This window comes from Neospora caninum, chromosome VIII (assembly GCF_000208865.1).
Source record: "Neospora caninum Liverpool complete genome, chromosome VIII".
Lineage (NCBI taxonomy): Eukaryota > Apicomplexa > Conoidasida > Eucoccidiorida > Sarcocystidae > Neospora > Neospora caninum.
Window position 1 is genome coordinate 1,780,055 of NC_018395.1, and position 22,769 is coordinate 1,802,823.

Genomic DNA, 22,769 nt, shown 5'->3' on the forward strand with positions numbered 1-22,769 from the left:
GTCGATCGTCGCCGGGAACCACCTGGGCAGTTGCAACCTCTCACGAAACAGGTGACGCAGGTGCTGTTTCCCGGTCCATTCACGGGTGCACGAGGAAACACGAACGCGTGCAGTTTTTCTTCGAACGTCTCCTCAAAATCGCAGTTGGAAACAGTTCAGGGATCAAGACAGCTTTCTCGACCGCACAAAGCAGAAAATGCACCGAAAAGCCCGGTACCGGCCGTTCGTGCACAATGAATGAACGGGCATCGATGTGATGAACGTGTGCCCCGAGCCAGAGACAAAACAACACGCGCGTAGCACGCACGGCCCGATTCTAAAGCTCTGCTTCTCGATAGTCGGTCATAGCAAATCCCGGCTGTTCTGGAGAACCGTTGAAACGGTTGGAAAATGGACCAGACAAATCACCGACATGTACGGCTAGGACCAGAAAAAGGAAGCAGTGCAGCACACCTTCTTCTTCGTTTTAAAATACCCTACAGCAGCACGAGAACATCCGGATACGCCTGCCGCGACGCACGGGTGGATAGAGAAACGTTTCTTCCGTCAGAGAAAGGAACGGCTTCTCCCTTATCCCCGATGTGTGTTTGTGTGTGCCGGCCCGACGGAACCGATGTCTTCGCTGTCCCCGTATGCACCACTGCTTAACAGTGAAGAAGTCGAACTGCCGGAGTTCCGAGAGGAATCACACGAAAAACTAGGGGCCCAGAACGACTCGCCAGAACTTTTGATAGAAGTTTCGGTACACAGAAAGCTAGTTTCGTCGTCCTCAGTGACAGAATGTTCCCCTCTGGAAGGGTGCCTTCGGACGGACGCGCTCTCAATAGGGATTCAGTGTGCCGCATGACGTGCGGCAGCAATACAAGAACACGCGCAGCACAGGTAGAAAACGCTCAATCTGGTGAAAATCAAGTCCGTGATCGACACAGAGATGACTCCCTTGCTACAGTCCAACACGGGCTGTGTGTGTCCTGCAACTCACCCAGTTCTCGGCAGAGGCGAACGCCCACCAGTTCTCGGCAGAGGCGAACGCCCACCAGTTCTCTCACAGAACGAGCAGTCACGTTCTTGCGGCTTAGAGCTGGTAAGACGGTGAGTCGACAGAGGTGAACAGACTAACGAGGAGTCTCCGCTCAAAAACGGCACACACGGCGTCTTCGGTGTGGACGGAGATTCACCGAGGAGAGGAAGCATGCTTTTCAAAAAATACAGAAAAAGACACGCACAAACCTGCCCAACAAACGCAAAAAGGTTCAACTGACCGTGACCCACCGATTGTACAAGGCGGCCAAACGCGCAGGCCTCGGCGCTGCGGGCGGGAGGTCTCCGCGATCTGTGCACGATGGACAAGCGACGAGTTGCTCGAAAGGACACAAACTTGCACGGCGTGCGCGAGTGAAAGCGAGGACAGGCTGCAAAGAATCCTAGCTCCCCATCAGAAAACCGATACTTCGCGTGAGGTTAACGCGACCAGGACTCAGATGGAGAAGGAAATAACGCATCACAGTTTGAGAGTTGGACTCATTCTGAGAGGCCCGCCAGTATGGAACCACAGACTTGTCGAATAGCCCCAAGTCTCGAGAGAACTCGAAAAACGGGTGAATGGAAACGCACAGGGTCATGTCTGTGAGACAAGCAGGGTAAGCAATGTGTGGAGTTGCCTCTCTCTGCCTCTGGAGGACTGAAAAAAGGACCCTTTTCGCAGAATAAAAGAGTTGAGCAATCGCCCAAACAGTTCATGTTAACAGCAGTTCATGGCGCGGTTCGCTCACTACGCCCGACAATCAAAGCCCAACTGCTTACGTACGGCATTCGTAAAGAGGATACCGTGTTGTTTAATGATGCTAGGGCGTCTCCAGTGATTCGCCCTACGGACGGAATGTACAAACGGAATAAGGCGCGCAGTGCGTGGAGAGGGGAGGAATCGCAAAAATCAAAACAGCGTCTCACTTCTGCGCCGAGCCGGTATAGGGAACGTCAGAACGTCCCTGTAGTGTCAAGTGTAGCGGAGAAGACTTCTCTCGATAGGTTTCTCCACGATCAATGCCTCAGTATATAACTGATACTGCTGCCCTCTGGAACCAGGTGTTGCGTTGTTTCTGTAGCCAAGTGAAGAGATACGAGAGGGGACAAAGCTCAGCGGAAAAGAATGTTTTCGAAAAGAAACCGGCTTGAAGGCAAGCAGCCCCTTCAAGGGTGCGTGTCCTGACTTGCAACAGAACGAGATGTTTGTCGGGATGTGCCCACCTAACCAAATACACATATATGCAGGCCCGCAGGCACATACCTGCGTCTGCATGTAATTGTTTGCCTTCTATCCACTATAGACCGTTCTGTTCAGCACCGCGAGACGCGCTTGAGCCTTTATGATGTTCTATACACTACCCGTGCGGCTATTCATTTCCACTTTGAATCTCGGCGTTTTGACGGTAAAAGGATAGTGGCGATGAAGTTAAGTGCATTTTGAGTCTTGGCATCCTGCAGATACCTCGCACACGCGAAAAGAACTGGCGGTTTTTCGGCACGTACCACACAGCGAACGTTTATCGCAGCGGCGTCGATCAAGAGTCGAGGGAAGGCGTGGTTTCCAATATCCTCGTCCTCGTAGCATGTTCGATATTGTCTGCACGTGGAAGAGAAGTTTCTTGTCTTTTGCATAATTATCGAACTGTTCTCACGACGGTTATCGACTGGTGCTCTACCAAATAAGCTACCAAAGGCTGAGACGACTGTCCATTCTTGTTCGCGCTTCCTTGAAAAACCAACCCCGTCGGCGGTCTTGCCTGTCCTTCCTCCACTTGGAAATTCGTCGTTACGTGCGTACAGGGATGGCAGTACGTGACTAGGCTGGTCTACTTGTCGACACGTTTTAAAAAAACAAGCTGGTAGTGTGTCTGCATACACATATGGAGCGTGCACGGTCTACAGAATATCTACACTTTTTCCCTTACGTACTGTGCACAGACTCTCGCTTGACGCAGATAGACGGAACTGTTAGCGGCCCTTCTTTTTGCACGGGCGCGTGAGAGGGAAGGGAGGTGCCACCACGTAGACCCATGCGTAGTCGGTTCACACACTCTTCTCGAAATAGCGATGGATGCAGTGTTTTTTCGGCGCATCTAGACCTCCATAATCCGCACGATTCCCGTGGCAGTGCCAGTGATGATCTCTCCAGGACCGACTTGCGTGGCGGCGTAGATCGAGTTGACCATGGGCCCCATGCCGATGTTGTAGTAGAACTTGGATTCGCCAGTCCACCAATCCAGCGCCTCGAGGGTCCACATACCCCTCATGGGGGCTGCCTCGCTGCCGAATTGCCCTCTTTTTCCGATGCCGTACATGAGTCCAGAAGTCGCACTCATCGTGGGAATTCCGTTCGGAATGGACACCTCCTTGTTCACCCACGTCACGCGTAGGGCGTTCGCGTCAGGGTCAAACTCGAGCTGCTCAACGCCCTTGGGGGCGTCGCCGACAATGACGGGCCAGGCGTTGGTAAGCGTCTCACTGATTCGAGTAGGCACTTCGCCTCCGCCGAGCAGGAGCGCTGCGGGGCTGCCAAACATCTTGAGAAAATTCGGCGTTTGCTTCAGCTCCTCTGTCGGCGTGTTGTTCACCACGGCGAGTCGCCAGCCGTGGACCAGGACGGACTGCTCGCTGCTGGTGTGATTCGCGTTCGCGTCGCCAAAGTTGATGGGATGACTCGCTTTGATCTCCCCAGTCTTCGCGTCCATGATCAACACGTTCATGACGTCCGCGTCGTCGGTGATGACGACATACTTTCTCCCGCTCTCGCCCATAATCGACGGCGTGCTGCCAGAGCCGGCTCCGAGTCGGACTTCTTGCGTCCCGCTGGCCGACGACGTCGAGTACGGCTTCTCCCACCGGATCTTCAGCTTCCTGCCGTTCCAGTCGACACGATGCATGAACTTGTCGGATACCACGTAGATGCCCCCTTCATCGTCGCACGCCATGTTGTTCGACACCTCCAGGTCTCTGTCGTAGCCCACAGAAGTCCCGAGCATCAGCCAATCGGTCGCTTTCCGGAAACTCCCGCCCTTTATGTTGCGGTTCAAAACACCCACGCGGCCGTGACTCGTCGCCTGAAGCGAAACGCACGACGCAGAGACACGCTTCCAACGCACGCCTCAAGACCGCAAACAGCGCGTCGTGAACAAAGCTGAACACGCAATCCATAGGAAGGAAAAACGAATACAAATGTATGTGCACGCGTAGGTGCATGGATGTGCGTATGTGCCGGTACATACAACTCAACATTTACGCGTGAACTCTGTATGGATGGGATCAGCTTACGAATATTCATAGCTGCCCAGATGTGTGTGTACTGAGGAGATCGCTTATCCTATATGCGTCTGGTATTCGCTGCTCACTTGGGGGGCTCAGAGTCTCGCATCACACCTCCCCCCCGTATACATTTTTATCTATATGAGATGCAGAGAGATCTATATGAAGGGTCACAAACAAAACTATCTCGGGAACATATGCCCATTTACAGCAAAAGAGGCACAGCTGAATAGCAGGCAAGTCTTTTCGGAATCTGTCCCAACGCATGCGTATGTATATATATGTATATGCACGTGCATATGTGATGCTTGTAGGTGTGATAAGGCGTCTGTGAAGGCGACTTTTACCCAGACGATATGCCCATCGCTGCTCATGCAGAGGGCTCGGATGACTTCCTCTGGTCTTTGAGGATAGCGAACTTCATTTGCGAGCTCGTTGGTGATGTCAAATTTCTCAGGGTGCATCATGATCTGCTGCGAGTTGCTCCCCGGCTTGTCGTAGTACGCCTCCAGGTGGTCACCGGAAGACACGACGAAAATCTCCTGAAAACATGCGCCGCAGAGAAAGCACTTTTCTCGGGCACTCTTCACTGGAACAAAGAGAGAGCCGTAGTACACTTGCATGTTCGAGGAGCGCGACCCTCTCTCTGCGGTGTGCTCTACCGTGTACAGACAGGTCCATCGATACACGTCTACACAAAAGCATGTAAGGACAGGCGAAGGGGTAACGCAACAGGGAGAGGTACAAATAATGAGATAGAGAGGCAGAGAGAGGTAGGGAGAGAGGCAGAGGGATAGATATACAGAGACTGAAAGGTAGTGTAACATCTCTGTACATTTATATATCCGTGGATATCTTTAAGCGATCCATCCGGAGAAATGGAAAGGAACAACTCCTCGAGGGACCACCGCCTTGCCCAGCGTAGGCTGAGTTCATTTTTCGACACGGCGTGGCTTTTGGTGTTCTCCAGCACGAAACACGGGTTTCGCTCAGCTTTTTTGCGTCTTTCGAGAACGTCTGTTCCATAGGAGTTTTTGCTTCGATGCCCACCCGAAAAAACGCTTGAAGTTTCCTCTGTTCGATGCTTTTGCTTCTTGCTGCTTTAAACCTTTGTTCACTCACTTCCTTCGTCAAAAGGGCATAGGCCCCGTGGAACTTGTCGGCAAAGACCTTCTCCACAGGCTTCGCCACATAGTCGACTATCCGAAGAGAAGACTTCCCGCGAGCTACCTTGAAGATTGTCGTCCAGCTGCTACCCCAGAGATACTTTTGGTCTTCGGAGTAGAACAGCGTGATTGGATTATTCGCAATGACCGCCCGGTTCAGGAAGTTGTGACTCAGACGTCTTGAGCCGTCAGGACCTCTGTACGGGGAGCTTGCCTGCGCCACAGAGACAGGCAGGGATGACACACACAGCGCATATTGGGCAATCTAAAACATACTCATTATACAGATGTTCATAACCACAGGCTCAGCTAGGCAGAGAATCGAGAGGACCTGGATGTATGAGGGGGATTGCTACAATCTTGCGTTGCGTCACCTGTGTGGGCATGACCGGGACTGAATGAAGATACAGAGAGTGACATTGAGAGGAGCCGGGCACATGTATGTGCACATAGGCATGCATAGGGATGCAATTGTTTAAGATCGAATGACAGCTGTGGGGAGTTGACTCGTACCTGAGCGAATCCCGTTCGATGTGGCGACGGCCAGGGGCTGGCGGCAAGGCCTTCACAGACGCCAGGCATAGCCACAGGTGGGAGTTGCATGGTTTTGTACAGAGATGCGTCAACGGCGTCTCGGTATTGCTTGATGATGTCCTTCGACAGCGGATGTCCTTGAATCACTTCGTCAATCAACGCGTCAACGGAAAGTTCCTCTTCTTCTGACTGACTGAATTTTCGTGGAGCAAAGGGCAGAGGCGGGAGGCCGTGGAGACCGAGAGCGAGGTTCAGTTTCTTAAGATTCCGCGATTCAAAGGTGGGAGCCGCATCCATCGAGACTGACGACGGCTGATTTGCCGTCCAGTGGAAAGATCCCACCTGCCACAGAGGCAAAACAAAACACCGGAACTGCGTTTATCCTTTCTACGTAAATGAACATAGCTTTGCAAACAAGAATGCCAGTGGATACACATGCAGATACAGACAGGGAGACGGGTTGGAGATCTCGTCAATATAGCAAAGCATTTTTCAGAGCAACACCCGCCAGCATAATTATCCACTTACGATGCATGACTATACGCACGTACATATGAACTGTTTTTGTGTATGATGTGTAGCCTCGATTTATGTGAGGTCCGGTGCACGTTTCGGAGTCCTCAAAGGGTGTCGGCTGTAGGTTAGAAGTGCCTATATGTGGAGCGTGCGTTGCATGGAAGGCTATTCTCTACGCGATTGGACGAGACTGCAGCGCGTTCTTTGAGAAAACGCTGTGAAAGAACCTGTTCTTTTTCGTGATTCGGTGCGCGCGGACCTCGCCAACAGCGCTGATGATGGCTTGGTCTAGTGGCGACATGTTGAACGCTGTGAGGGAGACGGCGCGCCTTCTTCCATCGTCTGTAGGCTGTAGAATCCCTTCTTGGATAACGCTAGGGAGAAGACTGTTCGCCGTTTGCGCGACTGTGCGAAGCATTTTCTGCCCACTCTGAAGCGTGGAGTTCAGCAGAGCGTTGTCTGTGATGTGAGCAGCCAGACTAGCATTCTCTTCATGTCGCCCGGAAGAAACGGTCGACGATCCACCGAGGAAGTCGATCGGAAGACGCGACAGCGGATTAAAAGCGGTCGAAATGAGTTGCGAAATCTCCGTAATTTGACAAGAGACGGGCCGAACGGGGAAAGGCGAGAAGAAAGCAGAGAGGAGTGAAAACAAGACGAAGAATGTCGAGGAAAGAAGACTCCTGGGTGCCTTCATTTTGGCGACCACTGCTTTTCAAGATACGGAACGGAATATGACTTGTAGCCAAATAGGAAGCTCCTTCTTTCCTTTTGTGGGCTCGTCGGCTCTTCAGTACTTGCTTTCGTTCTGGGTTCTCGTTTTCGTGTTGTCTGTGTCGTCTTCAGGAGACACGAGGAGTGAAGTGGTATCTACGGACGACAGCCCTCCGGTGAAACAAAGACCGTTTTGTGTAAACAGTCGCGCTATTCGGTTTGGCTTTTCCCCGCAACGACTGACACGACGAAGCAGGAAGAGCGAAGCTGCAGGTGTAAGAGCCAAGAGTTGTTGGTAGAACTACGCAACAGGAAAAAGGCCGGAACGATACCTGTGGAGGAACCTGCTGACTACAAACGAACGGTTTCGAAACAGGACACGAAGTCGTCTCACATCCAAAACCAAAGCGTGTGCAGAAGGAGTAACCTGGAACGGCTTCTGGAGTTCACAAGGAAAGAAGACCTGGAAACCAGAGCGAAATGTGGACAGGAAAGGCCACTCGTTTCGCCGGCTGAAGGTCAATCTGGGGGGTCGGAGCACGTCACGCAAGAACGGAAGAACCTTGGGTTTTCGTGGCACGGTAGGCGAAGAAAGGCAACGAGACGGAGGGAACCATGTCTCGACTTGCTTTTAACGGGAAACCGATGGACGTTTTTGGCCTCTGTGCATTTGGTTTTAGACACGCGAAGAAACGGAGCGCGATTCACACCAATTGCCTCGAAAATGGGCAGCAACTGAGTTGAAACCCACATGCGCCGCCTTTGAGAGTTTCGACCTACGGAAACATACACAGGTTCTCACATGGCGACAGGAGACAGACACAGATAGCGGTATTTCTGTTGATTTGCGCCTTGAAACATGCCTCCACGCATCGGATCGAACAGAACAGCTTTTTGGTCGCGCCGCGATCGGTCTTCTCCAGCGGCTTCGGCCGACTCTCCCTGCGCAAGAAGCAAATACAGGCTTCGCCGCGACGTCCAGCCGCTTTGTTTCCAAGCCCGCCTTTCTCCTAGTTTCTTCCTTTTTCGCTCCGAATACAACGCAGGACACAGAATCTCCAAACGCGCAATGCAGCTTTTCGTTTTCAATGGTCGGGAGTTCCACTAATCGTCCCGCGCGGGTGACACAGACCGTAGACCAGGCGAATGATCTTGAAGGATGTTCGCTGTTTGGAACAGAATGCCGCCACGTGTCGCCGGTGGCCATTCAATCCGTCAAAACACAAACGTCTCGACTAATTAATCTGTTTCGGCATTGCGAGAAACGGAGCTTCCGAGCAACTGGTGCTCGTGTTGTCACCTACAGAGTCCCAGGCTTCGCAGAGGGGACACCTCGAAATCAAGATTCTTCCAGGACATGTGAAGAGAGTGCAGAAATCCTGAATGCCCAACACACCACTATCATCGCCTCGGGATAGCTGTGTACATAAAGACGTACATGGCCAATCTCTCTTAATACATAGATGCGTGCATGAAGCTATAGGATAGCTGTGTACATAAAGACGTACGTGGCCAATCTCTCTTATTACATAGATGCATGTATGAAGCTATAGGTGGAGGATCTATTAACTACATACATATACATACTTACACATACACATACATGATATATATATATATATATATATATATATATATGTCCATAATAGAATAGAGAGTGCTGCTTTTGTCCAGTTCTACTGTCGTTATGTGCACATTTCCGTAGTCTGTATAACTGCGTTTTGTACCAGCGGGGTGTCGTGTGTATACCGGCAAACGGAACTTTGGGTTGCTGATGTCCAGTGACGCATAACTGCGCTCCCTGTCCAACGAGGTTGAGTTCGCTAATTGCGTTCGATTTCTATGATACGCCTGCGTGCGTGACCCGAAGACGGACAGCCGCATCCGGTAGTGCACTGTTCAGGCGCGATGTTTGCGAGGAACGCGTAGAGATTGAAACAGGCCGAAGAATAACCAGCTCTGTCGTCCTGGAAATGGGGCGATTTCTGCGACTGGCGTACACTGAGGCTTGCGGGGGGGGGGACCCGGAGATCCTCCGCTTTCGTGAACAAAGATGCAAGTGCGAAGCCGATCCAAAAGACTCCGCCGAAAAGCGTGTGCTAGACTTTTACGCGCATCTCTTTGCTGCCGCACGCTCGGCCTTCTCTGGGTGAAAGAAATTTTTTTGAAGACGGGCGACAGCGAAGCCACTCCCGCCGGCCAATTAAACCTTGTCGGCGAGAGGGAAAAGTCGGGTTCGTCTCTCGACAACTCGTGAAAACATCTCCCCCGTTACCACAGTTGTTGACATCAGACACGATCCAAACCAATCTAACATTCGCTTACAGGGACGGCGAAACACCCAGACCCCGAGAGGAACTTACACATATACATACACATATAGGGTTGTGCAGGAGGGTAGACAAATTTGTATCTACTCCTACGACTATGCATATACACATATCGATATGTAAACGCATATATATATATATATATATATATATGTTTGTATGCAGGAGAAAGAATTTTTGTGACTTCCAGCAGGATATATATGCCTGTCGGGTTGCTTCGTCAAAGGTGAAGAAAACAGACGGAAGGAGTACTGAGAACGCAGAAAATGACATGTGTTACATGTGAATACAAAGGACGATGAAGGTCAATGGGGACAGCTGAGAGGCAAAGACTGGAGAAGAAGACTCGACAGAAAAAGGTGAGGGCTGCCTTCGAAACCCTTTTGCGTCTGTGCAGAACGTTGTTTCATTCCGTTCCCTATCCGATGGCTGTGGGACCTCTTCCCCTCTCTGAATTCCCTTGCCGCGTTTGGAGCTTCAGAGAAATGCAAAACGGACGCGGCGTAACTGTCTAGAGCGCTGCTGCAGCCTTCTCCAGAAGCCTGCGCTGTTTGAACACCTTGATGAAGCCGACGAGTAGCGGCAGGAAGAACGGGAGAACGACTGGAAGGTAAATCGCGCACTTGAACTCAAAGCTAAAATGTGATTTCCCCGTCACGCTCTCCTCCTGGAGAGCCTGCAACAGCACACCAAACGTAAAGAAAAACACATCCAGATGCGTGAGTACACAGGTCGTTGAGTTATACACATACAGCAAAGAGACACACCGATAGATGAATCCAAGCACGAATCAATACTGACTCACAGATGCAAATATGCACAGACCGGATATAAGGCGACACATAGATTCAAATTCATGTATATTTATGGAGAGAAACAGGCGTATTTATGCAGCACGGACACTCTCATCTAGCAGCATACATTCGCAACGAGATACCAATCCATGTATATGGATTGCTTATGATCTTCTGAACGTGTGTTGGTCTCGATCAAGTCGTTGCGCGCACGCAGTAAAAGAAAACTTCACGAATTTGTGTCGCCTTTACCTCCAGAGAATCTTGGAAAGCAGCGCGTGCAAGAGCAAGCGCGAGACCGAGGAAGCGTGCGTGAGGGACGCGAAGGGCGCCTCTCTGCGAACCTTTGGCGTCTTGTTTTCCTTCCATGAAAGGCATTTGGGTTCCGAGAAGTTGCTCACGAACGTCTGCTGGCAGCTGCGAGCAAATCCGTCCCTGGAGAGCTTCCGCACTGCAGTCAATGAAAGTCAGTGCTCGCTGCAGAAGCGAAAGAAACACTCAACTGGCAATGCAATGAAATGCGCATGCGAAACGGATTCACACCGCACGGATGCGTATACACAGACACTTTTGTCTCCACATCCACACACTCTTACATATATATATATATATAAATATATATATGTATATGTAGACCCACCTGCTGTGCCTCCTGATATACACATTTATGCATACATGCCCATTCGTGTGTATTTGGTCTGTTTTGCTAGCAGTTGCGAAGGGAGATATCGCTTCTGTTTACATTTTGGCCGGTTCAAAACTGTACCTGCAGGGCTTCTCCAACGTGGGGATAGACAACCAGCTCCGTTTGATCTTCGAGGATGGTTTGCAGGCTACGGATGTTGCTGACGGCTCTTTCAACGAGCTGTACATACACCCGGCGGGCGAGGCGCCAGACTTCCCAGAGACCGACGCCAGCGTCGGCATGTTGCGCGACGACTAGGATCTTCTCTTCCTTTTCGGGATCGCTTCGTGTTTCCCCTTTTTCTCCGTGAGTCCAGATCATCACGACGTCCGCTGCACTTGTTCCGCGATTTTCCAAGTCCGGCGCTCGCTCGAGAATCGCCTGCTTCGCGGCGCGCGACGTCACGACTTGCACGCGCCAGCGGTCTTCCGCGCGCTCGGTTCTCGGCGCCGCTGCCTCTCCGAAGTAGTCCTCGAGCGTGTCGGGAAGCGAGAAGAAGGACCGAAGCTGCGCGACCCAGACACCGCAGATTTGTCGCATTTCGTCCGAAGGAAAGCGCGTGACAGAGGAGGCCGGAACGGCGGCCGACGAGGGCGAAGCAATGACGAGACCGCCCCAGCCTGGAATGGCTATCCCATTCACCGTCTCGGTTCTCGCACCAGACCTGTCCTGCTCGCCCGCGTCTGCTTCGACGTGGCGCTGGGGCTTCCCGTCCTTGAGGACGAGCGGCACGGGCGACCGGTACACCGCAAAGTTGATAGTTGGTGCGGGCGCATGAGTCGGCGTCGTGATGATCTGCTCAGGCTGCCAGTTGCTGGCGACCGCATGCAGTCTGTGCTGCGAGGCGAGATCGAGGAGCCAGGCCGACGAAGGCGTGGCGGGGCGCTTGAGGAGCGACGCAATGCCGCTGTGGGGGACCACCTGCGAGACACGCCACAAACGAATGCGGAGTGGAAGAAATCGACATTTCGGGCTAGGCAAGGCAGACACTGACGGCTGCAGATGCAGGAGGGACATGCACACCCCGCTCAACACACACACACAGAGCGACAGGTGAATCGACGTCGTTAAGACAGTGTCGAGGAATACGTCGCTCTCCTGCGCTTCATGTTCTCTGCTTCCCGTTGGTTCGAGATTGGAACTCCACTTTGTGCGAGAAGCTAGCTCCTGTGTGGGAAATGCGCCTGTACCTGGGACTGCACGTGCAAGAAGTTAAAGACGAAGCCGAGGCGAGAGAAGAAAGGCTCGAGGAAAGGGTTGTAGACATCCTGCCTGAAGCGCCAGGTGAGGCGCGGGCCACCCGCTTGCCTCGTTTGCTGCGCGGCGTCCGCGGCTTGCGGGGGGGGAAGGGCGGCGGGGTCACTGCCTAGCCAGAACGTCAAGTCGTACTGAGAGAAGAAGGGAAAGCGGAAAGACGTTTCGTCGAGGGGCGCGAAGAACGCGAGACGCAGCAGCTGGGCGAGCGCTGGGAAACTGCTTGCGGCTTTCCTCCTGAAGGAAGAAAGGGCGGCGGAGTCTGAAGCCCCGGCGGCCACCGTGATCGCCGAGTCAGCGTGGAGCACAAAGTGGGAAGCGAACGCTTCCGCGGCGTCGGCGGGAGCGTCTGTCTGTTTGGCATCTCGCGCAGAAGAAGAAAAGGCGACAGTGTATGTGAGGTCGAATTCAGCTCTATCGAGGTTCGGCAGCGGAGCGGCGCAGGAGGCCCCAGGCAGGGGATCCGTGAGCACCACTCGCAGAAGAGAAGTCGATGTGCCGGGCCCACCCGAAGCCGCCGGTTCCGCGGGAGACAGAAGCAGGTTGAGGTCGGTCACGAAGGCCGGTCTCTGTTTTGCCTCGCCCTCTTTGCTGTCTTCGCTTTCGACGCTCCCCGGGAAAAGCGAGCGGTACACCCGCGGCTCCTCGGGCAACGACACGCGCCCCGAGTCGCGGAGGGCGGCTGCCTTCGCGCGCAGCCAGTCGAAGAAGCTGGTCGCGTCCGGAAGCGCCTGTTCGCAAAGGGGGACGAGTTTCAGAGAGAAGCCTGTGACGAGGGGAGGGAGGAGAGCGAAGAAGGGCACCGAGGACGCGTCGTTCCCGTCCAGTCCTTTTTTGGTGTGCGCAGCCTCCCAGCGCGCGTAGGCGGCAGTCGCTGCCTTGCGGGCCGCAGCCCCGCCTCCCTGTCCTTCAGCGAGCTGGGACGAGACGCGCTCTGCAATGGGGAAAGAGGACAGCGCGGGAATCGGCGAGCGCGTGATGGACGTCACGTGCCACCAGGCTGCGATGCCCAAAATCGCCCAAAACAAAAACGCGGAAAGCACGGTGAGGCGGAGACGAAGCTTCGCCTTCTCCAGGGAAACGAGAGACTCCATCATCCCAGGCACGCGTGCGCGGGAACCGAGAAACAGTGACGTGGAGCACACTCTCCAGAACGGACGGTGTAGGTACACCTGACAGCGGCACCCCTGCGCTGTAGGTACACCTGGGACAGGGTGGAGGGCGGCAGAGAAGGCACTCTAGAGCGGCAAGGAAGCAAGGCGGTGCAGAAAAGAGAGACGCGGACGCAGCAAGGAAACAGTGGACACGCGCGCGTCGTGGACACACCTAGAACGGCGCAGCAAAGACGCGGCGGGGCGTTCCCATTTCACGGAAGAGAACGAAAAGGGGAGCGACGCGTCGGCTTGCAGCGTGGCGGGAGGAGCGATTCCCTCACAACTCCCTCTAGGCAGCAGCAGCATAGAGGGAAACTCCACGGAAGCAAAGAGTGCGGTGGTGAGTCGCGGCGACTTGAGAGGCCGGACACTCGCCGCGGGGCGTTGTGGCGCAGAACGACGAAGAGGCAAAAGAAATACGAGACGAGGGCGCGTATTGACCTACGAGCGGGAAGGGAGAAACAAGACGAAGACGGCAAGTCCCAGCGGGGCGAATCTCTCAATGCACACTGCCTCCAACCGACGGGTTTTGCCCAGCTGGCGACGCCTCCCTCTGGCCATTCCTCGCCCCTGCTACCGGGCGAAAGAGTTGCTAACTCCCTGGCAGAAAAAAAACGAAAAGAAGTCGGTGTTCTCAACTGCCGACAAGAGAAGAAGCGGGGACGGAAGAGGTTCTCGAAGACGAAGAAAGGGAAAAACAGAATGCGGCCGAGGAAGATCCAGGGCTGCACGCCGGCGGGGCCTACCGAGACACGAGGACGGAGACTGCAGGCGACACATCGCAGAGGAAGAGAAAGGCGAACACCACACACTCCTTTTAAGAGAGCGCCTGAAGCTGGAAGGAAATACATCTCCCGACGGGAAGGGTTCCGAGAAGAAAACGGGCGTGTCTTCAAGGAACTGCGCCCACCATCGCGATCTCGTGTGTGCATGCATGGTGCATGTACACCCGAAAAGACAACACACAGCGGCGAGCAGGGGAGAGGTCGGACCGGGGAGTTTCTTTTCATCCCTCCACAAGGAAACTTGGTTTTTCTGCCGGAATGAGTCCTCATCTTAACGAAAGTTTGGACAACAGGTAAGGGATGCCCCTTACCTGGCACGCGCGTCGCGGCTGCCGTAGCTCGCGCGGCTGCCGCTTTCCCGTCACAGAGCCGGTCTCTCGCTGTACCCTCGCGTTTGGAACAGGCAAAAGTTTCTCACAGAAAACCAGAAGAACTCTCGCGTCGTCTTACCCAAGGAACGCGAGGCTCTCTTCCTCCTGACACTCGAAAACTGGGCGACCGCGTCTTGGGACCGGACTTCCCTGTATATACAGCCTGCTACAGCCAACGCAACCATGAAGCTGGAGTAGTGCAGCCCACATTAAAAAGTTGTCTGAACCACACAGAGGCAGGCAACATCTCTTGTCCTGGGCACTCCGCCTCGTTTTTCTTCTGCCTTTCTCTCCAGTGTGGCCTTAGCGTCACCTAGTGCACCAGGACTGTCCTGTATGTACACCGCTCGCATTTCGCACAGAACCTTTTTTTGCGTCGTTCAAACCGCGTAAAAACGCGCTCCAGTTCAAGCTCCATCTGCGGTGTTGCGCAACGCTCGCCCATCGCAGTTCTGGACAGCGCGCGCCTCTCCCTGAGCGACGGACAGCGGTCTTTGCCGTTTCTTTCCGGCGCTTCCTCAAAATGAAACAGACGCTCACCCCTGCACGAGCCTGGGCCAGATGGCGTCTCTCTCTTCGACTGCCAAACGAGGCGTGTTGTGTGCTTCCATTCTGCTACCCTGTCTCCTCATATGGGTCTTGCTCCCTAAACTATACACGCACATACATAGATGTATACATCTAGGTTCATGCAAAAGTGTAAGATGGTCGCGTTTCTCTACAGAGCTCAGGACTGCGATACGTGGATTGCTGAATCCTATCCCAACAGTGCCTGGAACTTCTGCTTGTCACCAGATGACTATTGTGGAAAAAGAACCCATTGGACACCATGCGTAAATACCACAAAGAGAATCCGAGTAAGCTTCGGGTGGGCCGCGCTCGCCTGCCAATTTTATTCAGCGCCGTTTTCGTGTGGGATCACCTCATCTCTCGCCCTCTCCAACGGGAGCGCAATTCTGAGGGAGCATCGGGAAATACCTATGCGTATGCATATATATATATATATATATATATGCATAGATATCTGAAGGATATTTACATGTGGTGTAGAGATATACCCAAACACCGTGGCCTTTTCTGCACCTAGGAGAGACTCGTCTCCGCGAAAAAAAGCTTCAACGTGTCTTCAAATCAGGAAAAGGAACTGCCGACAGCACAGGCGATCGAAACACAGAACAGCGCGGAAAGTTCCAAGAAAACATGGGGGTGTATCTCTTAGCGTCGGGATCTTCTCTCACAGCATCTCTGCATGTGAACCCCACGGGCACACGTCCCTGACGCTCTCAGCCTTTGTGCGGATATCGCTTCGAAAGTTTTAAACCATGGACGGGCTCCGAGCACCTGCGCCCCGAGGCTCTTCTCCAGGGCAGCACAGCTCTTCATCCAGGATGTACATACATGCGAGAATAGAAATGTACATGCACGTAGACAGATACACACATATAGATACACATATGCATGTATGCACGGATACGTGAAAGATGCGTATTTGATTGAGATAGCCACGCCCTCACCCTCGACGTTCCTTCCATGCGACAGTCACACAGCGGGGAATGCGCGTCGTCATTTTGCCTCGCGAGGTCGAGGAACGAGCAGAGAACGAAATGCGTGGCCCGCGATCCCCTTCATCGTCACCGTCGTTGACGCTTTTGTTTTGCTTCTTTTTCCACGCGTTTGAACAGCAATCCTAAAACGCTTGGTCGTCTGTATCTCTCGTAACTGCATATTGAATCCGGCGTTCTCGCGTTTCTTGCCTCATCAACCGTTCTTTACCCGCCCCCTGGGGCGCGTTCTCCAACGCGTTCCGCGACGCAAAGATAAGCTTTCCTCTGGGCCTGGCTGTCCACCCCTGGTGTCTCCGCGCGTCTCCTCTCTCGCCTCTTCTCCCCGGCTCTCCCCAGCTGTCTCTACAGGAGATCGTCGAAGGCGCGCATTCTGTCGGCGATCGACGCTCTGGTGTCGGCCACGTCCCTGGTGTCTGCACGGACGCGCTCTTCGCGTCCTCTCGGCTCCACGTCTCCCGTCCGCCGCGCGTCCTCACCGCCCGAGCTGCTCTGCCGCGCTCTCGCCTCCTCATCGCTCCCTGAACTTTCAGCGCGCGACGAGACTGACGAATCGAGACGTCCTCGTCTCTTCTCCCGTGGCTCCTCGCGTTGTCTCCGGCGCACTCGGCCTGCGCCGGAGCTTTCGCTGTCTCGCGAGCGGGAAGACGTGGGGTCTGAGCGCCTGCTCGCCTCTCCCCTGTCTCCCGCTGTCTCTGCCCCGCCTGCTTCTCGCCGAGAACGCGCCGGCTGTCTAGACACGTCGAAGCTCGGCTGTCGCGTGTCCCACTCCTGCCCCGGCGTCGCTGAGTCGAACTCCCCCAGGAGGTCAGGCAGCGGCGGAAGCCTTGCCACTGAGTCCATTTTGTCTTCGTTTCTGTCTCTTCTGTCTTCCTCTTTCCCTCTGCTGTCTTCCTCTTTCCCTTGTCCCTGTTCTCTTCTCTCTTTTCTGCCCCTGCTGTCTTTTTTCGTTCTGGACGCGCGCGTCTCGCCGCGCCGGGCGTCCGCGAAGGCCTCGTCGAGCTCGGCGAACGGCGAGGAGACAGATTGGTGGTCGTCTTCTGGCCGCTCGCGCCTCCCTCGCTCCCTCCGGCCCTCGCACTCGCCGTCCCAGTCTGAGCTGCCTGCCGACTCTGAGGACAACGCACTCGTCGCGCGACTCGTCGATCGACCTCCCGACCTGCCGTTTTCCTTCTCTCTCTCTCCCCGCCCGCTTCGCCTGTCCTGTGTGTCCAGAAGACACCCCACCCAATCCTCTCCTCGGCGCTCGCCCCCCGCCCGCCTCTCGTGCTCGCCTCGCCTCTCGCGGCGATTGTCTGAAAACGCGTCGCTGGAGGCGCTCGTCTCCTCTCCCTTCCTGTTCCGGCGCTGCCGTCGAGAGTCTGCATCTCTCACTCTGTCTTTTTCCGGCCGCGGACTGCGCCGGCGTGCCTCGTCCTCGCTAGACAACTGCCGTCTCCCGCCTCGCGTAGGTTCCTCGCCCAGCAGGTCCGAATTCTCTTTCGAGAGCTCCGTCGGACGGCTCTTTCGACTGCGCTCCGACGGCTCCTCTCGCTCACTCTTCTTCAGACTCTTATCGCCCTCGCTCTCGTCTGACCACAAACTGGCTGATCTCTGCGCTCCTCGTCGGCGGGCGTCCCTCACCCTCTCACTTCCGCCGCTCTCCCCGCTCTCGCTTCGCCTCTCTCTCTCGGCTCTGCGCCGCATGTCCCCTCGCGTCTCGCCTCTCCTCCTTCTCTCTCGCGGCTCGCGCGTCTCCGCGTTCTCCGCGCCGCGGTCGCTCACCACACTCTCCGCGTTCGCCACCTTCTCGGCCGCGCCGTCCTGCTCTCGGAGTGTCTCGGCAGCGACTGCGGCGGCCTCGCGCTCGGCGCGCCGTTTCTGCTGCCAGGTTTGCCGCTCCTTCCTCTTTGCGGCCTTCAACTTCTCGACCCACTTCAGGGTGGTCGGGAGGCGCACGTCCTCAAGACCCGCCGAACTGACGTGGCCCCCCGCGCCCTGTCCACTCTGCGGCTTCTCCTCCGCGCGCCGCTCTTCCTCGAGCTGTCTCTGGAGCTCTTCAGTGCCGCCGTTGAGAAGCCAGTCCATGGCTGCCTGGGTGTCGTTTTCGTGCTTCTGCAGCGCGCGCTTCGCGAAGGTTTCCTCGAAGCCCTGAGCGGTGAGAACGGCCAGAGAGAGAATGTCTACCGTTACCTCGCTCTCGGGCTCCTCGCCTTCCGGACGCTGCACCAGCAACACTGGAGGCGCGCCCGACGACGCGTCCGTGATCCACGTGCAAAGCGAAGCCTCCCGCTCCCACTTCTCGACCAAACGCTCCGTCGCCGTCAAACCCGTCCCGTTCGCGCTCTTTGGAGATCCTCGCTCTTCCGCCGCTGCGCGCTCAGCGAGCTCCAACTCCACCTGAAACAGAGGCGAAAAATCACACGCTCAACAGTCGGAGACAGTCGAGACAAAGACGCGACAGAAAACCAGGGAGACGACTGTTCATCTCCATCTCCACAAAAATCTATGCAGGGACACGCACATGCATGCAAAAGCCCCTGCAAAAGGGTCTCTACACGTGCAGATTCCAACACACAGATGCATATATATATAAAGAGAGAGACTCCTCTGTCATACGTATATATACACATACACACGTGCGTGTGTACCTAACTGTACACGTGAATACATTTGTCGCCACCCATATACATATATGTATACATACGCGTCCGCTTATGTATATATATGTGTACATATGCGTATCTGAATATGCGTATGTACATTTCGATCTCCTTTGATACGTGTGTATTCAGATACTTTGGCATGCGTTTATATGTGGATCAACGTATATATTTATTTATACATCTGCATGTACTTTGGAATTTCGCGAGAGTGGAACGGGGCGAAGCCCCTCCTGCCCGTTTTGCCCCTATGGCCGTTTGTCTTGTGTCTGCGCGTTTTTTCTGTCTTTTTCCCACGTCTTTCTTTCCGTTCTCTCTCTCGCGCGCGAGCGTCTTGGGTTTTCCCTTTCTGTCCTTCGGGGCCCGTTGGCTCGTGTGTTTTCACCTGAGGCAGGAGGAGTTGAGGAGTCATCTCGACCATGGGCCGGAACTCCATGCGACTGGGCAGAACCTTGGCGACGGCGTGTGCGCTGCTTGCGAAGAATTCGTACTGAAGGTACTTTAGGGTTTGCAGCGCGCTGTCAAAGATGTCGCATTTGTACGCGTCGAGCATTTGCAGCCATTCAAAGAGGACGTCGTCGACTTCCTTGAACCGCAGTCTCGCCGTCTCGACCGCGGCCTCGGCGAAAAGCACGTCTTTCTCCGCAGGCCGTGCTCCACTCAGCAGCCGCGAATTCCCCCCGAGAGGCCGTTCTTCTTCGTCCAAAGCTTCACTCGTGGCGCGTTTCTCCCGCGGCGCCTCGTCTCTCCGGCCCGCGTTGAACTTTTCCTGCAGGTGTTCGAGTTTCTTCTGGGCGATCAGCCACTCGGCGAGCCGGCGGTTGCGGATCTGGACCTCTTGGCGGAGTTTCGCGTTGTGCTCGCGGTGCTTCCGGAGCGGCTCTGTGACGTTGAATTGCAAGTCACGCTTGAGTTTCGCGTACGCGGCGTGAGGCGCGTCGGCGCGGGTGATGCGGTGAACCGCCTCGCGGTACAGACAGGCGTCGCGGGCGATGCATGCGTCGCTCTTCTTCGTCAGGTGGAGCACGGCCGCCTCGGAGAGAAGAGAAAGCCCCGCGCAGAGGTGCTCAGTCCCCTCCAGGAACCGCGCGACGCCGCCTTGCAGCGCCTCCAAACTCTCGTCGAAGCGCTGGAGATCGCGAACCATGCCCTCAAAGACCGGGTCCTGCGCCTTCAGCGAAGTCTCCAGAGAGCCGTGCTGCAGTCGAGACAAGAAAAAGACAATGTCCGACTTTAGAGCAGCCAGCGAGTCTTCCATCTTCCGAGACGGCGCACTCATGATGAGTGGAGAGAGGTGAGAAAACGGGGGGAGAGAGGAAAGCGGGAGGAAGGAGAGGAAGAGTTGTCGCGGGAGGAGAGAGGCGCGCTTCTCCAGCTGTCCTCCGCCGCCCGGGACAGGCACGCAGGGCGGCTCCTCAAAGGCGAGAGGAAGGGAGACACAGCTTCTGCCGAGGAACGCTCTCGGGTGGACATCTCCTTCTTTGTCGCTTTGGCCCGTGCTGCACATGCAGCTGGATCAAGAACGTCTAGAGACAGTCGGGTCCGGATCAAAACCAGTTAAACTCGTGCCTGCGTCTCTCGCGCGGGTGCACGTCCAGCGAGGCGGCGTGAGCGCGCCAGTGCCTGAAGGGAGCTGCAGAAAGGGAAGCCGAGGAAAAGACGCGAGAGAGGAGAGGGAAACGAGGAGAGAAACGAGGAGAGACACAAACGGACGGGAGGGGAGATGAGAAACAAAAAAGGGAAAAGGTTGTATGTATAGAGGGGGAAAGCGAGATGTGCGGTGAGGCGGCGGACCGCCTCCGGGGGACCAAAAAGGACACACGAGCGAGGAAGAGGGAGCGGTCGAGTGTACGAGGAATTGGGAAGAGAGAAATCGAGAGAAAAAGCCGAAGCTGGGGGAAAACCCCTTTCCTCTTGGCTTTTTGGTGGCTGCCTGCCTCGCGCCCTCTGTGGAGAGCGGACGAGCGCGAGGAGAGAGGGGAAACGGAACGGAAAAGGGAGAAAGGGACAGTAGTTGCGGCGAAGAGTCCCTCTCGACTTCCAAGAGTGCCCTGACATAAATTCTCTCCGTCTGTGTCCACGCGCGGGCGACAAACGAAAGCAACCGCCAAACTGCGTCGAGTTTTCTCGGTGAAAAAACGCCCGCCTCGCGCTCTCGCTCGGCGAAAAAGGCTTGAGGTGGAAGTACACCCGGTCTCCCGGGGTGAGGAGAGACACACGCTTGGTTTTTTGTCGCCGGTGAAAGAAAGAAATGACGCGGAAGGTCCTGGACCGGGGGATCGGAGAAAAGAGAGAAGAAACGCGGAAAAAAGCAAGTCGCAAAGGGGCCGCGCGGGACTCTCCAGAGCTCCCTTCGGCGCGCTGTGGCACGACCCGCGGACTTCGCAGGTCTGTGCCGAGAGCGTTTTGTCGCCCTCGCTGCGAGAACTTTTGAGGAAGTCGAGAACCAGGAAGCAGCGAAACGCGAGGGAAGGCGCTCTCAATCCCAGACGAAAAGAAGACACTCCGGAAATCTTGCCGTCGTGAGAGAACGGACCACCGGGTGTGTACCGCGTTCGCGTGTCGGCGGCACACATCCAGCACAAAGTCCCGAACCACTCAAAAAAATGGAAACCGAGCACCTAAAGACTTCTCAATACAAGGAACGAGTCCCTCGTTTTTGCCATAGAGATAGGCAGAACGACACGAATGACTTGAGAGAGGCACACCGGATGAAGTCTAGTCAAGGGGACCGTCTCCAATGGTTTTCCACCGGCAAACACGTGTTTTGTATATTGTGTATCAATGTATATCTATATATACATTTTCAGTATATAGCAATCTACATCCTCAGAAGGTCCAAATTGCGATCGGCCAAGTCTGCTAGCGCTCAGCTCGCCCTCTTCTCACCCCCGTCGAAGCCACGCAAACACCTCGATTACCGTATAATCGCAGATCGAGACGGAGAACGAGAGTAAATAGATATATATATATATATACCGAATATCATCTACATCTATCTCTATAGATATCGAGCGTAAATCCAATATACAACATGGTATAATAGGTAGATTGAAAGTCCAAAGTGCGGTATATCACCCCTGTGTCGATATATATGTGGATAGGTGCATAAGAGTTGCTTGGTAAGTGAGTCTGTCAATTTCGACTTCCAAGTTCATCCCTGTTTCGTAGTTGCGCTTCTCTCCGTTTTCGCACGGTACTGGGGAGGCAAAGCCTCCACAGAGTGTTTTGCGAGGAAACTCAGAACCGCGTAAGAGCGGCGTGAGCAACGAACAATTAAGACACGAAAAAACTGCCTTTCGGGGTCTCTGTTCCCTCGGAAGTCGGGGTCTCTGTTCCCTCGGAAGACGCGAAATGGATCTTCCTCGTCCGTCACACTTGCGACGTTGTGCTGAGAAACTCTTATCACACGCTGTCGCTCCAGCCCCCCCAGGCAGCAAAGAAAAGAACTGCAAAGACTAACTCGCTTCCACATGCACACTCCCAGGGCACAAACACCCACATATGTAAGCACACTTGCATATATATATATATATATATATATATATATCAGTGTCTCCGTAGTCACAGGATCAACCCACCTACACAGAGAGAGATGATTCCATTCACATGCTCACACACATCCATACATGCCTCCATATATATGTGCACTCATCCTTATATATATGTATATATATATGATTCTGTGGAAACCAAACTTTTACCTTCGAGAAAAAAAGGAAATGTAGGCATGCAGAGGCATCTTTTCAGACATACCCTTTTGCATCTCCACACAAACGCTTTCCTCTTGGAGGCTGTCGACGCTGCGAACCCTGAATGCACAGAGTAGCACACTTCGCTCTCTTCACGGCGAGTCTGTTCTGGGAAGTGAAGATACACCGTGAGCAGCGCGCAGAGAAGAACGCTGGATTCCAGTGACGAAAGATTTGAAGAGAGTCACGAGGCTTCAAGGATTCGAGG

The 22,769-nt window shown here is 54.5% G+C and overlaps 3 protein-coding genes across 3 annotated transcripts; all 3 read right to left on the reverse strand.

The window, feature by feature from the left end:
* Positions 1–3,119: 3,119 nt before the first annotated feature.
* On the reverse strand, positions 3,120–7,215 carry NCLIV_032150 (conserved hypothetical protein; the record flags this gene model as incomplete). The annotated part of the gene is made up of 5 exons (XM_003883411.1): positions 3,120–4,100; positions 4,650–4,844; positions 5,425–5,682; positions 5,982–6,344; positions 6,778–7,215. 5 exons carry the CDS (start codon positions 7,213–7,215, stop codon positions 3,120–3,122), a joined length of 2,235 nt encoding a protein of 744 aa, XP_003883460.1.
* Positions 7,216–10,073: 2,858 nt separating this feature from the next.
* On the reverse strand, positions 10,074–13,392 carry NCLIV_032160 (putative UBA/TS-N domain-containing protein; the record flags this gene model as incomplete). The annotated part of the gene is made up of 5 exons (XM_003883412.1): positions 10,074–10,238; positions 10,609–10,833; positions 11,123–11,962; positions 12,232–12,313; positions 12,431–13,392. The coding sequence occupies 5 exons, from the start codon at positions 13,390–13,392 to the stop codon at positions 10,074–10,076; spliced, it is 2,274 nt and encodes a 757-aa protein (XP_003883461.1).
* Positions 13,393–16,512: 3,120 nt separating this feature from the next.
* On the reverse strand, positions 16,513–20,316 carry NCLIV_032170 (hypothetical protein; the record flags this gene model as incomplete). The annotated part of the gene is made up of 2 exons (XM_003883413.1): positions 16,513–18,546; positions 19,195–20,316. 2 exons carry the CDS (start codon positions 20,314–20,316, stop codon positions 16,513–16,515), a joined length of 3,156 nt encoding a protein of 1,051 aa, XP_003883462.1.
* Positions 20,317–22,769: the final 2,453 nt, after the last annotated feature.